This window comes from Urocitellus parryii, unplaced genomic scaffold, assembly GCF_045843805.1.
Source record: "Urocitellus parryii isolate mUroPar1 unplaced genomic scaffold, mUroPar1.hap1 Scaffold_71, whole genome shotgun sequence".
Taxonomy (NCBI): Eukaryota; Metazoa; Chordata; class Mammalia; order Rodentia; family Sciuridae; genus Urocitellus; species Urocitellus parryii.
Genome location: NW_027554142.1, coordinates 1,867,571 through 1,882,724, shown reverse-complemented (window position 1 = coordinate 1,882,724; position 15,154 = coordinate 1,867,571). Strand labels below are relative to the sequence as shown.

Below are 15,154 nucleotides of genomic sequence, written 5' to 3'. Positions count from 1 at the left end.
CTTTATTTTTAATTTTTTTTAATTTTTATATGGTGCTGAGAATTGAACCCGGGCCTTGCACATGCTAGGCGAGTGCTCCACCCCTGAGCCACAACACCAGTTCCCCTTTATTTCTTTCATGTGGTGCTGAGGATGGAACCCAGAGCCTCACATGAGCTAGGCAAGCGCTGTACCACTGAGCCACAACCTCATACCAGCAAAGCCACCTTTTAAAAACCACAAAAAGATTAGAAGATAAACACATTTGGCAATACCGAAATTTCATTCTTTTATAAACCAAGGTACCACAGGGAACGGGGTGCAGCTCAGTGGTAGAGCACCTGCCTAGCATGCTGAAGGTGCTGGATTCAACCCCCAGAATCACCAAAAAAAGAAAGAAAAAGAGAAATCGAGAAATAAGTGAGAAATAAAAAATTTTCCCCTATCCTCTGAGCACCATTCACAAAGGAGGGCAGCTTAAAATGGGAATTCTCCTCAAGAAATGGGCTGGGAGAGGGCCAATCACAGTCCCCAAAACACAGGTACAGACAGGGAGGTGGACCCGGGGTGTGGCTCAGTTCTAGAATGCTTGCCTAGCATTCTGGAAGAATGCAAGTTCAAAGCCAGCCTCAGCAATTTAGCACTAAACAACTCAGTAAGACCCTGTCTCTAATAAAATACAAAACAGGACTGGGGATGTGGCTCAGTGGTCGAGTGCCCCTGAGTTCAATCCCTAGTACCCAAAAGAAAAAAAAATTAAACTTAATAATAATTTAATTATTTACATGCTCATTTAAATGTGTTCCATATACATGTGTTCAATATTTATGATTCGAAACAGACTGATTTTTCAGAAATTCTTTTTAATTTTAAATTATCTTTACATCTAGAATCAAGTGAAACTATTTTAAATACTGGACTTAGTTTTCTTCCATACTATGGGGCTTCATGAAGCAAGAAGTTAATCTAGTTAAAATAAGTAAATAGTAAAAAATAGTAAAAAGAGTAGTTTGCTGGTCTGGCACAGTGGCACAAGCCTATCATCCCAGCAATTTGGGAGGCTGAGCCAGGAGGATAGCAGGTTCAAGGCCAGCCTGGGCAAGTTAGTGAGACCCTGTCTCAAAATAAAAAATAAAAAGAGGGCTGGGGATGTGGCTCAAGCGGTAGCGCACTCCCCTGGCATGGGTGCGGCCCAGGTTCTATCCTCAGCACCACATACAAACAGAGATGTTGTGTCCGCCGAAAAACTAAAAAATAAATATTAAAAAAAAAACTCAGGTGGCACAAAGCCTGTATCATTTATTTTAATAAATAAATAAATAAATTATAAATAAAAAGAGCTGGGGATGTGGCTCAGTGGTAAAGCACCGCTAGGATCCATCTACAGTACACATTTTAAAAAAATAGTATTTTTGCTAGTAATTTTTCTTTTTTAAGCAGGGATTGAACCCACGGTTTCATGCATGCCAGGCAAGCACTGTTCCACAAAGCAACATCCACATCCCTCTTATTAAATTTTTGATTGCACAAAAAAGATAAGGATTAAAACTTGTCATGTGGGGCTAGGATTGTGTCTCAGAGGTAGAGCGCCTGCTTTGCACCGGCAGGACCAGGGTTCGATTCTCAGCACCACATTAAATAAATAAATAAATAAATAAAGGCATTGTGTTGTGTCCATCTTAAAAAAAAAAAAAAAAAAAAAAAAAAAAAAAAAAACTTGTCATGCCATTGATGAGAATGCAACACTGACAGGAACAAAATATACAGGGTGTGGAGATAAGGCAGCCATGTTTGTGAGAAAGCCCTGGGAAAACAGCAAAATCACATCTGCATAGGGGGGTGACCCTCACAGCACTAATGCAAACTGAAGAGATTTAATTGCTGAGTTCTAGCTTTTTGCTTTACGTATTAAAGAGAAAATTTGGGAGTCAAAATTTGCAAGTGGATCTATTGATCTCAGTGCATAAGGAAATTTTGGTATGACCCTTGTGGTAGGATGATTTTGTGAAAGCATCCCTTTCTTGTCAGGTTGATTTCATACACGATTATATTGACTAACCATTTTTCTTATGTTTTTCTTATAAGCCAGATTTATAAATATATTGTTTGCTTAAAATAAGTGGTAGAGTGCTTGCCTAGTATGTGTGAGGCATCGATGGAAAAGCTAAAATAAATATGACAGCCATTAAGCATTTATTCAGTGTTAATGGTATGCCACACTTTTCTATAAAAATCATCACAGCGGTCTTGGGATAGATGTGTTGTAACTATCTCATCGATAGGGAACCTTTTAATCAAGGCTATAAGCTTCACCTTAATCATGTGGATCCCAAGACCATGTAGGTAGTTTCACTGTGACAGGTAAAAGCACCTAACTCTGATAGTGCTGAAGGTTCCTCTCTATGAGGATATATGTGTGAAGTAAAGAATCACACTTTGTAGACAGGCGTCTTTTTACATGAGAGCTTAGATAAAGACTATGAAACAATATACTTATTTACCGTAAAAACTTATTTACCAGAAACTTCTTCCAGGGTTGTGTAAAGTTGAAAATGTCCTGATACCTCTGCCAGGTAACTGAATATCAGCCTTAATCCATTCTGAATATGTACATTTAGCCAGGAAAGAACAAAGAAGTACTGAACAATCTCCTGTAGTTCTACTAGCAATCTTTATTTTCTCCTATTCAATAATCAATAGAACATCTCTTAACAGGATTTATAATTGGTCAGATGTGCATTGAAACGTCAGTTTGCCTGTTAATAGCTATATGATCTTCGGCAAATTTTTCATCTTCCTGATGTCCCTCACCCATAAAATGAGGATGATATTGGCTTCCTCAAGGGGTTGTTGTGTTAACATTGTAAAATGGTTAGTCAGAAGACAGACAAGAGAACATGACAGAGAGATGCACAGATGTAGTGGGAGAAGAGGGTGGGCTCTCGTACAGAGGAGGGCATGTGAAAGCCTCCTGTGTACTGACTCTATGTGACTTTTCTCTCCAGCCTTTTATTTTTGAAAATGTTCACATCTACAGAAAAGTCATATCTTTTACCTAGATTCACCTGTCATTGAGTTTGCTATATTTGCTTTTTATCTCTTCCCTCATGGAAGATAGATCCAAACAATATGTAGTATATACACATACTTAAGGACATATCTTTTTTTCTGAAAGTAAGTAAAAATCATTAAAACATACCCAAGAAAAGGGTATTCCCCTACATGCCATAATACAATGATCACATTTGGGAAATTTAACATTGATAAAATAATTTTCTAAAATGTTGGCATATTCAAATTTCTACATATATCCCAATAATATTTTCTTTTTTTAATTTTTAATTGAACCCAGGGTCACTTTATCACTGAGTTTTTCCCAGCCCTTTTTATTATTATTATTATTATTATTATTATTATTATTATTATTATTTTGATACAGGGTCTCACTAAGTTGCCTAGGGCCTTGCTAAATTGCTGAGGCTGGCCTAGATCTTGAAATCCTCCTGTCTCAGCCTCCCAAGGGATTACAGGTGTACATCACTGCAACCAACCTAATAGTCTTCTTTATAATAAGTTTTTTTCTATTCTAAAAAATGTTAATCACATCATTTCATTAGTTGTCATGTCTTTTTTAATCTGAAATACTAATTCTCTATTCCCTTTTTTTTTGCATACTAGGAATTGAACCCAGGAGTGCTTTACTATTCAGCTACATCCCTAATTCTTTTAATTTTTTTGAGACAGGTCTCAGTAAGTTGCTGAGGCGTCCTCTAACTTGTGGCCCTTCTGCCTCAGCCTCTAGAGTCACTGGGATTATAGACATGCACCACCATGCCTGGCCATTCATTTTTTTTAAACATGGACTTTTATTCTCCTTCTCCTCTTTCTCCTCCTTTCTTCCTCCTCCTCTCCTCTCCCTATTTCCTCTTCCTCCTCCTCTTTCTTCTTTCTAAGGCATGGTTTTTGTAGACTATCTCTAAATTTTGAGTTGCATTGTATCTTGGCATATATACTACATTAAGGGATGTTATCTTCTTGGAGAATCCCATCAGGACCCACATGATGTCAATTTATTTCATATTAATGATGCTAAATTTGATTGTGGGTAAAAAGTGGCATGTACCAGGTTTCTCCAGTACAAAGATAGTTTTCCCCTTGAAATTAATTAGTGGGATGGTACCTGGACACCGTGTTCCCCAACAACTTTTCATTGAATTATTTAAGCATGAATATGTTTTGTAGTTGCAAAACAAATTGAGGTTTTATTGAATAATAAAAGGTAGGCAAATCGGGTCAGCATGTAGCATTCTAATTGTAATATGTTAGAATAGCAAAAGGCACATTATGCCCCAAGACCTGCATATAGCCTGGTATAGCTAGACTATATGGCAAAGCTAGAAGAGTAGTTGAATACATCTCTAGGTCTATCAGGCATGAAACCTTTTGTATGCTCTGCTAAATAAAAAGTATAGGGGGCTGAGGATTTAGCTCGGTGGCAGAGTGCTTGCCTAGAATGCACGAGGCCCTGAGTTCGGCCCTCAGCCCTGGCAGGGGGAAAACCAAAAAGTTTGGAATGAAGACAGCAAATCCATTCAAGTGAATGACTTGTTAAATTTAAGCAAGCGAGTGGTGTAATAATAAGTCTATAATAATTCTATTTTAGAATGACCAGGCATGTGTCACTGCAACTGACCCAACAATATTCTTTATACCTTTTTTTTTTTCTTTTCTAAATCAAGGATCCTAAAATCATGTTTATTTGCCCTTCTTATTGTAAGGCAAATGGTATAGAGGGGAGATGGGGGAGCCCTAAAGACAACTGTGTTGTTCAGGTGAGACAGTTAGTAGACAAAACTATTCTAGGCAGACTTCTTTTTTAAGAGAGGAAGAACACAGGCTTGGTGAGCAGACAGGAGACAATTCTGTGGCTTAGGCAACTGTGTGGATGGAGGCGCGCTAGTGAAAAGCAGTAGGTTAGAGAGAAAGATGAAGCCATGCGGCTGGAATGCAGAATACCGTCTTCCTGAAGGTTCAAATCCAAGCAAATTGACTTCCACAGCTCGGGTGTAGTTGGGTGTAGTCGTAAGACACATGACACTCCTGAGGCTAGGCCAGGAAGATGTGGGGAGAGGGGTCTCGGAGCCTGCTGACCCAAGGTTCAGGAATCAAGACTTGTTTTTACAGACCCAAGATACTGGAAACCTGACTTATTTATTTTGATACCCTTATTCCATGCCGTCTCTAGGTCCAAAGTATCCCAAGAGAGTATAGAAAACTATTTTTACAGAAATTCTAAAATCCTAGGCTGTAGAACATTGGTCAAGTCACTTATCTTCTCTAGACCTCAGTTTCTTCATCTATACAACCTGGATAATGACACCTACCCTTCATAGAGATTATGTGACTGCCAAATAACTTAATGCATGGAAATGTAATTTGAACTCTAACTTGCTGTACATGTGTAATTTATTCCACAGTTTGGAAAATGAAAGTCTAAGTCTACCTCTTTGGAATTAGAAATGGATCAGGACATTAATAGTCAAGTTTTGTCAGACTGATTGATATGTGGACAGGAACGACTGTCCTGTGGCCTTGTGACACCACGGAGCATTACTATCACATGAACAACCACATATGCACTCCTCCAAAAAACTCTTATCCTTCACTTCTCCAATACCTTCCCCTTCAGTGACTTGCAGGGTCCAGCCCATTCAGCCTTGAGCCCTGAAAAGCTGATATAAAGTAAAACTGGTGTAAAGTGGGACTTTCCAAATTTCATGGGTAAACCGAGGGGACACCGTTGACATATTATTGTCTAACCACCTCCACCAAAGTAAAAATTTACTTACAGGGTTTATTTCTCTCTCCCCTTCTTTGCCTCTCTCGGTCCCTCTCATTTCTCCTTCTCTTAATCTTCATGGCCACTCACAGAGCTCTGAGCCAGCATCCAACAGTAAATGACGATCTGCCCAATCGCATAATCTCTGGTTTGGTGAAGGTGAAGGGAAACGTGAAGGTGAAGGGAAACGTGAAGGAATTCTCAGAGACAGCTGCCATATTTGAGGATGGCTCTAGGGAGGATGACATTGATGCTGTTATCTTTGCCACAGGCTACAGCTTTGCCTTTCCTTTTCTGGAAGATTCTATCAAAGTGGTCAAAAATATGATATCCCTATATAAAAAGGTCTTCCCTCCCAACCTAGAAAAGCCAACTCTTGCAATCAGAGGCTTGATTCAGCCCTTAGGAGCCATTATGCCGATTGCAGAGCTCCAAGGACGCTGGGCCTCTCAAGTATTTAAAGGTAAGTGACAATAAAAATTCACTCCTTAATTACTTGGTGATGTTTGACTATGTTTCTGTGCTTGCTTTTAAATAGCAGTATGTTTGACCAAAATCTTGAGGGTTGCATAATATCTGGCACAAACTTAGTACCAGAAAACTTATTTTTAAGTGAATCTAAGTAGTAATATAACCATGGACATACCTTAGAATCACCTGGGTATTTCCCAGTTTAGGCATGCTTTGATCTCATTCATGGTGATACTTATTCAGTAAATCTGGGAGGGGCAGGCACAAAATTGTTCCCCAGAAGATTCCAGTGTGTACTTCAGATTACAATCCACTCATCTGAATTTTAGGCAACTGGTATGTATTTGTGAAGTAAAAGAATTTCATCTTTCATTACAGAGAATGTCAAATATAGAAATGGTGCGACTTAATTCATACAATAAGTTAACACCTGGTAGGAGATAATCCAGAATATAAAATATTCAACTTTCAAATCCTCACATCCCTACTATTCTGCGTCCCTGCATGTCCCCCCTTAGAGTTTTGACCAGGAGCACCTGAGGGAAAACAACTTTGAGCTTTGGGATAGTAGGCTCAGTAGGAGCCAGCGGGTGAGGAGGGTTCCAAAAGGCTTCATTCAATCCAGCACCATCTCAGAACCTCGTGACAGTTCTCTAAATGGTCAGACTACCACCTAAAGACATTATAGAGTTAACCTGGAATTCACTGAATAAGGAGAGAGAAAATGGTTTAAGGAACGTGAAAACATATCATTTGAAATACAAATGAAGTTACTGGAGAAGTTTAGGCTAAAGAAGTTAAGATCTGGGGGAGATCTAAGAGTTCCCTTCAAATATTTGAAGGGATACATATGGGATAAGAATTAGACTTACTTACTAGAGCAAAGAGTCAAACTAGAACCAAGGAATGAAATCTTGAAGGTTGCATAATATCAGCTTAACATTAAAAAAAAAAAAGACAAGACTTTTTTTTTTGGTCCATATAAAGGGAGCATGATTTGAAGGAGGGAGATAAGAAATCTGATACAATATGTGTCTAAACAAGGTAACACTGAAATCTAATAAATTCAAAGAGAACTTCATCACAGAATGTTGTAAATATCTGTATCTGCCCATCAAATTTAATAGTTCATGAACTGACTGCCTCTAACCACCAAGAAATAGACCTCCGCCTCCTCCTCCTCCATACAGTTTCAGCTAATAACTGCAGACTGGTGGCTGTACCCTGTAAGAAGTCATTGGAAATCAGCTTTCAAATGTACTTCTTGAGCATCCTAAAGACCTGTGATTAATTTCAAAGGAAACATTCCCATGCTTCCTTGTTGATTTGTAAGTCATAATTCCCATAAATTAAGAAAACACATTAAAAAAACATAGTAGGCTCTGAGTGTTGAATTTCTGACTTCTGTGTTTCAGAGGCGTATCAGGTGTGCACAGAAAAGGGCCACCAGAATGGCAGAGAACATGACACCTGTTATAGTAGGACCCCGTGCTGGTCAGCCTGATAATGAGAAGACTTAAAGTAGTCATGACAGGTGCTTTTCACATTTTAACTTAGTTGTGTGGCTCCAGAAGGAAGAACTAGTTCCAATGATAAAAGTTGCATAGAAGTATATTTGGGGGTCAGTTCAAAAAATAATGTTCCAACAACCACATCAGTCAGTTATATCATCTCCTTAGCAGGTAGTGAGATCTCTAAGGCCAGAGATCTTTTTTTCTTTTAAAATACATGACAGCGGAATGCATCACAATTCTTATTACACATATAGAACAATATTTCATATCTCTGTATATAAAGTATGTTCACAGCAATTCATGTCTTCATACATGTACTTTGGATAATGATGTCTATCACATTCCACTGTCCTTGCTAATCCCCTGTCCCCTCCCTTCCCCTCCCATCCCTCTGCCCTGTCTAAAGTTTGTCTGTTCCTCCCATGCTCCCTCTCCCTACCCCACTATGAATCAGCCTCATTATATCAGAGAAAACATTTGGCATTTGTGTTTTTGGGATTGGCTAACTTCACTTAGCATTATCTTCTCCAATTGCATCCATTTACCTGCAAATGCCATAATTTTATTCTCTTTTATTTCTGAGTAATATTCCATTGTGTGTATGTGCCACATTTTTTAATCCATTCATTCACTGAAGGTCTTCTAGGTTGGCTCCACAGTTTAGCTATTGTGAATTGTGCTGCTATAAACATCGATGTGGTTATGTCCCTGTAGTATGCTGTTTTTAAGTCCTTTGAGTATAAAATGAGGAGTGGGATAGCTGGTTCAAATGGTGGTTCCATTCCAAGTTTTCCAAGGAATTTCATACTGCTTTATATACTGGCTGCACCAATTTGCAGTCCACCAGCAGTGTGTGAGTGTGCCTTTTCTCCCACATCCTTGCCAACACTTATTGTGCTTGTCTTCATAATAGCTGCAAGGCCAGATACTTTTAAGGAAGAATTAGATGACCACTTGATATTGTATTGTAAAGAGAAGGATTGTACTAAGACACATTCCCATTCTGAAATTCTATATTCCAGAATTTTATAGAGTAACATTTTAGAATTGTGGCTCAATTTTGTACATGGCACAGTGCCTACATATCTGGTTGGGCATAAGGCTATATATCTGGGCAAAAGGCTAATTGTTTGAGCTAGAGTTGTTTATATGGACTTAAATGTGATTCTGCCTTTGTCTAGTCATGTCCTTGGTTTTAAATCATAGTACAGAAACTGTTTTATATTAATACTTAAATTTTATTTGTCAAGATTGGGTATATGAGTTCCTTTGGCCTTACCTCCCCCGCACACACAGACACACAAAACTCTTATCAAATAAAAGAGGTTATAAGGTGAAGGTTATTTTCCATAGGATTTTAGCATAAAATGTGATTAGAGTTTATGTTTACTTCCTTTATTCTCTCTTGTATAAAATACCTTTGTTATTAAGATACCTGTGCAGGTGTTCCTCTAGACCCCTCCCTTTTTTGAGTTGGGGTTTTACTATATCACTCAAGCTGATTGAACTTTTAGATCCACGTTATCCTCCAATTTCAGCCTCCCAAGTGCTGGAATTACAGGCATGCATCACTACACCTGACTTGCCTTTTGACCTTGTACCTCACTTTTCATTTGCTTTTAAGGCCATTTGTCATTTCCTTGTGTCCAAATTTAATTTACCAATTCAAAGACTATGTTAGGGAGGAGGCAGGTATTTGTTGGAAGGCAGAGTACAGTAAATATGTTCCAAAGACAAAACAGAATAAACTACATGTACTGATACCGGTGAATATTCCTTAGGACTAGAGGTATTTTGAACTTAATATATTTTTAGATTTTTGGAATATCTGCATATACATAATGACCTATCTTGGAGATGAAACCCAAGTATAAAAAGGAAATTCACTTAGTTTTTATATACACCTTACACAATACAGCCAGAGGGTAATTTTATACAATAAAATTGTGCCTGTGTTTTGATATGACCTATCATGAGGTCATGTGTAGAATTTTCTACTTGGGGCATTTTGTCCATGTTCAAAGAGTGTTGAACATGGACAAAATGTTGGAGCATTTAAGATATCTGTTTTTGTGATGAGGTATGCTCAACTTATATTTTGGTCATGGCAAGATCAAATGATCAAGCAAACTGTTATCTCTTTGAGTATAGAAAATCATCCTATATTTCTTTGAATTCTCCATAGCACAGTAATTGTTAATAGGATCATTGTTTCTATTGAGGTAATTTACACTTAAATTTAAAATTTTTCTCTTTAGGGCTAAAGAAATTGCCCTCACAAAGTGAAATGATGGCAGATATATCTAGGACTCAAGAGGAAATGGCAAAAAGGTAAGAAATTCTCCCAAGAAGATGTATGTAACTTTTTCTACTTATTCTTGATAAGAACAATATTATCCTACATTTAGTTTCATCTTGTTAATTTGAGAATCCTGGTTATATTGTGATAGGAGGGGAATGATAGTGGTGACAACAGAATGGGGAAATAGCACTAGCAGTTTAATGTGGATGGGAAAGGAGAGAAAACTCAAGGAAGTGTATAAAGGCGCTATAAAGGCTATGTTTAGGACTTAAAAGTCAGGAAAAAGCTCCTTGAGAAAACAATCAGGTATGTTATTTGGGGGAGGGTTACTTGAAGTATTAACAGGTCTGCAAAGGAAGGAGGGGTGTGGTGAATCAATGGTGATTTCAAGTTCTAAGTAGACTTACAGACCTGACGTGGCTGCTTTGCTGGCTGTCATCAGGTGCACCGCACACGCAGGTCACAGTATGATCTGGTAAAGCAGTAACATCCCCTGGCTGCTTTGCTTCTGTGGATACAATGATGTGGCAGTCTGGATCTCAGAACTTGAGCTCAAATCCCAGGTTGTTTTTATGTGGAAATCGATTGTTGCAGGCCCCAAATGGTGGTTTCAGCCACTGACTATAAAGCATGGCTCTGGCCTGTCTTGGAGGAGAGAAGGTGACTTTTCATTCCATCTTCTTGTCCTTACCGGTGCTCTCCTATTTTCCTCCCCTTTCATTGTTGCACGTCTATGGCAAAGTTCCTACATCCTCTGCTCTAGGCCTCTCCTCTGCTTCCCCGAGTCCCTGTGTTCCCAACTTCCTCCTTACTCTCCACATCATTCCCCTGAAGGTCATCCATGACCAGGTGCCTTGCTCTCACTCCTGAGCTGGCACTTCTAAGCATCTTCCCTTCCTGAAGGCTTTCTTTCCCTTCTTTTCTGGCACCAAACTCTCTTATTTGGACTTTCCTGCTCTCTTTCTTTTCACTTAAGCTTGTCCAACCACCTTCTGATTGTGAGTAGTCCCCCAGGACATAGTCTGAACTTTCCTGAGGGTTGACAGTTTGCTCACATTCAGCATTTCATGGGCATGGGGTCTATTTAATCCTCTTAACCATCCCACAGGCTATGAAACCTCATGAAAACTCCAATACTTGACCTACTATTATAAGATATGTAAATGCACATGTGCTGACGCCCGAGTTAATATAATCTCCAGGAAGGAGAGCTCTCAGGTTCTTTCCTATTTCATCTCCTCAAAATTCCAGCTCCATTTTGATAAGGTACTACTTGACCACCTATCAGTTCCTCCAGAATTCCACCTCAAGAATTCTACCAAAAATTCATTTTCTAATCCTTGTTTCCTGTCTTGGTTTTTTGATTCCTCAATTAGCTTAAAGACTTTCCTCTTATTTGCTTTGTGTTCCATTTTTCTTTCTTTTCATTATAGAAAATAAAAAGTGAAAGTCTCCTAGTCACACTTCTTCCACATATTTTACTGTCAACTATTTTTTCACTAAGAAGTCTTTTTATCTCTCCAAATCTGCACTTGGTACCATCACTCCATCTGGCTCCACTGGGAGGGCCACTTCTTCTTGTGAGATAAGTCACCCTCCCTGGTCCTTTCAGGATCCAAATTAACATTTTCGCTGGGAAGCCCTGATCTGTGGACAACCCCTACCCATCTCACCACCCTGGCCTCACAAAATAGAGAACCCCATGCTTGAGGATTTGGGGTGAACTCCCTCCTTCTCGTCAGAGTCCTCTGTGTCTGGAGTGCTGTGGTCCATTCTTGTTTTCTGCTGACTTAGGCAACAACCACAGACGTTTATGCCCATTCCTGCTTTATTCCTTCACCTGGCTGTTTTCTCATCTATATCTTTCAAATCTTCAATGACCTATTATAGCCCTCTTTTTTTTAAGAATTTTTTGAAAATATTTATTTTTTTTTTTAGTTTTCGGCAGACACAACATCTTTGTTTGTATGTGGTGCTGAGGATCAAACCCGGGCCACACGCATGCCAGGCGAGTGTGCTACTGCTTGAACCACATCCCCAGCCCTGTAGCCCTTTTTTAACTACCCTTTTTAAAATTTCTATTTAACAGTCAAACCCACAATATTTAGCAAAACCCTTGTATGTTCTGTTATGTATACAACAATCTTATCTCTTCTGGTGTATTATCAGATCTCTAAGAATGGTGACAAATATCTTTTTTCACTATTTACTACAGTTTGTAGCCTAATTTAAAATCAATACAAGCTGAGGCTGTGGCTCAGTGGTACAGCACTTGCCAAGCATGTATGAGGCACTGGGTTCAAATCTCAGCACCACATATAAATAAATGAATAAAGGTTCATCAACAAGTAAAACAAATTTTTTTAAATCAGTACAATGTGCCCAGTATAAAATCAATACAATATGTATGTTGATTGATTGACTAGTTAATCGCCTTTTTGATAGGCCATGGCTTCTGTCTTCTCTGATTTAGGTACATGGAAAGCCAACGCCATACCATTCAGGGAGACTACATTGATAGCATGGAAGAGATTGCTGATTTGGTGGGAGTCAGGCCTAGTCTACTGTCTCTGGCCTTCACTGACTCCAAGCTAGCATTACAGTTACTTTTGGGACCTTGTACTCCAGCCCAGTTTCATCTACAGGGCCCTGGAAAGTGGGATGGGGCTCGAAAAACCATCCTTTCCACAGATTACCATATCAGGAAGCCCATGAAGACAAGGGTGATGGAGAAGAGTTATTCCGCAGCTTCGGCAGTGACTGTGGACAGGTTCATGCTGGCCGTCATTCTCTTTGTGGTGATCATGGCTTATTTTTAGATGTCCCATTGTCAGTGCCCTGGCTTCCGCTGGGAAGCTCCAGGTAGAGATGGCTTCCAGACCTAACAAAACTGAGCACTCTCACTCCCCTGTTGCTCAGAAACCTACCTTTATTTCTCTTTCAGAAGCATTGATCCTCTTTTCACCTTTTCCTACAATGAAATCCTGACTTCTCATTTGTGTTGGTTCATGCTCCTTCCTCTTGTAATCTGTCACTCTTTCCTTCCAAAAATTCCTGGACTGTGAGCTCAGGCACTCTTTAGTCATCTTTATATGATGTCCTTAGCAGACATGTGGCCTTGTTGATCATCAAATATTATGGTGGGGATCCTAAATCAGCATCTAAAAAAATGGCTGACTTCAGGCTGAGGTTGTGGCTCAGTGGAACAGCGCTCACCTGGCACATGTGAGGCACTGGGTGCAATCCTCAGCACCAAATAAAAATAAATAAATAAAGGTCTCCGGTCCACCTACAACTAAAAAAAAAGTTTAAAAAATGACTGACTTCATGTAATTCTTCTGATAGGATTTGATTTTCTATTTAACAAGCTCAATTTTTGTTTTTAATGTTAAAACTATACATTTTCTGAGAGAGAAGAGAAATAGTCGTTTGTCTGTGATAGACATACAGATACATAAGACATCTTTTTTTACTCACTATCCTAATAACTGGTCATTTTTGCTCCTTACCCTAAGCAACATGTCTTTATTTTCTTAATAAAGAAGTTACTTTCAATTTTCTAAGCTCATAGGTTGTTTTAATAATTTAACATCTACCCATGGGTTCTACTTGGTTGAGAAAACTGGGATTTTTTTAAAGAAGCTGTCCTATCTATTTTGATCTCTTAGTTCCTAGATTGGATCTAATCAGATTTTTAGTTTAGGAAAAAAGTAGCTGCCAACTATGGTAGTGAAGTCTACAAGTGTAATGTGTTTTGTCTCCTCTTACTCTTTCTCCCATTTCTTCAAGTAGAATCTAGTAGTAAGAATTCAAAGAGGTTTTGTCTAAAATGTAGGAATATTCTAATACCACTTTTTCTTATGTAGTTCTGAAAAACAGAGCAAAGAAATAGAAAGCAGGAACTTGGGTTTACATCCCAGAGCTGCTGGCGATTCTGTCTTCTCATCTGCTGAAGTTTTGCTATTCTTGTTTCATGAGAAACTGTCACTGTCTAGCACCCTGAACTCCAGTGGGGAAAGGTACTGGAGTAACAGTCAAGGGTATAGTCACAAATAGCTGCTGTGCAATGGTTTTAAGTTTGGATTGCTGCCAATTTGTTAACTACAGGATAAATTTGAACAAGTAAAAGCACATCCAACTAATATAAATACACATAAGAGAATTAGAAATTTGAGAGTTAAAACTCCTTGATCACATAGCTATTTGGACAGCTGCCTATCATTTCACCTAATTTACTTTTCCGGAACTAGAGAACTGAAAGTTGGTATTATGTCTTTTCCTTCTCTAATCCTTAGGATTTAGGGGATTTGTTATCTATTAAAGTAGATCTAGTACTTTTAAAATCTTTTCTTAGTTATTGATATACCTTTATTTTATTTATTTATACACAGTGCTGAGAATCAAACCCAGTGCCTCACACATGCCAGGCAAGTGCATTACCACTGAGCCCCAGCCCCAGCCCCAGATCTAGAATTTTTTAATCTACAGATTATTCTTGTTCAAAAGTAAATTGAAGCTGGGCATAGTGGTACATGCCTATAATCCAGTGGCTAGGGAGGCTGAGACAGGAGGATCACGAGTTCAAAACCAGCCCAGCAACAGTAAGACACTAAGCAACTCAGTGAGAGCCTGTCTCTAAATAAAATACAAAATAGGGCTGGGGGTGGCTCAGTGGTTGAGTGACCCTGAGTTCAATCCCCTGTACCCAACCCCCCCCCAAAAAAAACAAGTAAATTGAAGGCTGTGGTTGTGGCTCAGTGGTGGAATGCTGTCTTAGGTGAATGAGGCCCTGGGTTCCATTCTCAACAGCACATTAAATTAAATAAATAAAATAAAGTTATTTTTTAAAAGGTAAATTGAAGGTCTCTTGCTTCTTAAGTTTTCTCCTTTTATAATATAAACTTGCCTCTTTTAGGATGTAAATGTATTGAATTAATAATCCCCTAATTATCACTAATAACACCCCAGTTTCCTCTTTAAAGTGTGTATTTTTAAATTGATTTGATTCTCTCATTCTACATATAATATGTAAGGTAACCAAAAAAAAAT

At 38.7% G+C, this 15,154-nt stretch overlaps 1 protein-coding gene across 3 annotated transcripts in view; it reads left to right on the top strand.

Annotated features, from left to right (window-relative positions):
- Window positions 1-15,154, top strand: part of LOC144252962 (flavin-containing monooxygenase 5-like) — a 62,917-nt gene that overhangs the window by 12,077 nt on the left and 35,686 nt on the right. For 2 of the 3 annotated variants that reach the window (XM_077794967.1, XM_077794968.1), the window contains exons 6-7: window positions 6,090-6,281; window positions 10,062-10,134. In XM_077794967.1, the coding sequence (XP_077651093.1) occupies window positions 6,090-6,281; window positions 10,062-10,134 (265 nt within the window). Of the gene's footprint in view, window positions 1-6,089; window positions 6,282-10,061; window positions 10,135-12,578; window positions 12,925-15,154 lie in introns of those variants that run through there. The other variant, XM_077794966.1, reaches the window with a different exon arrangement.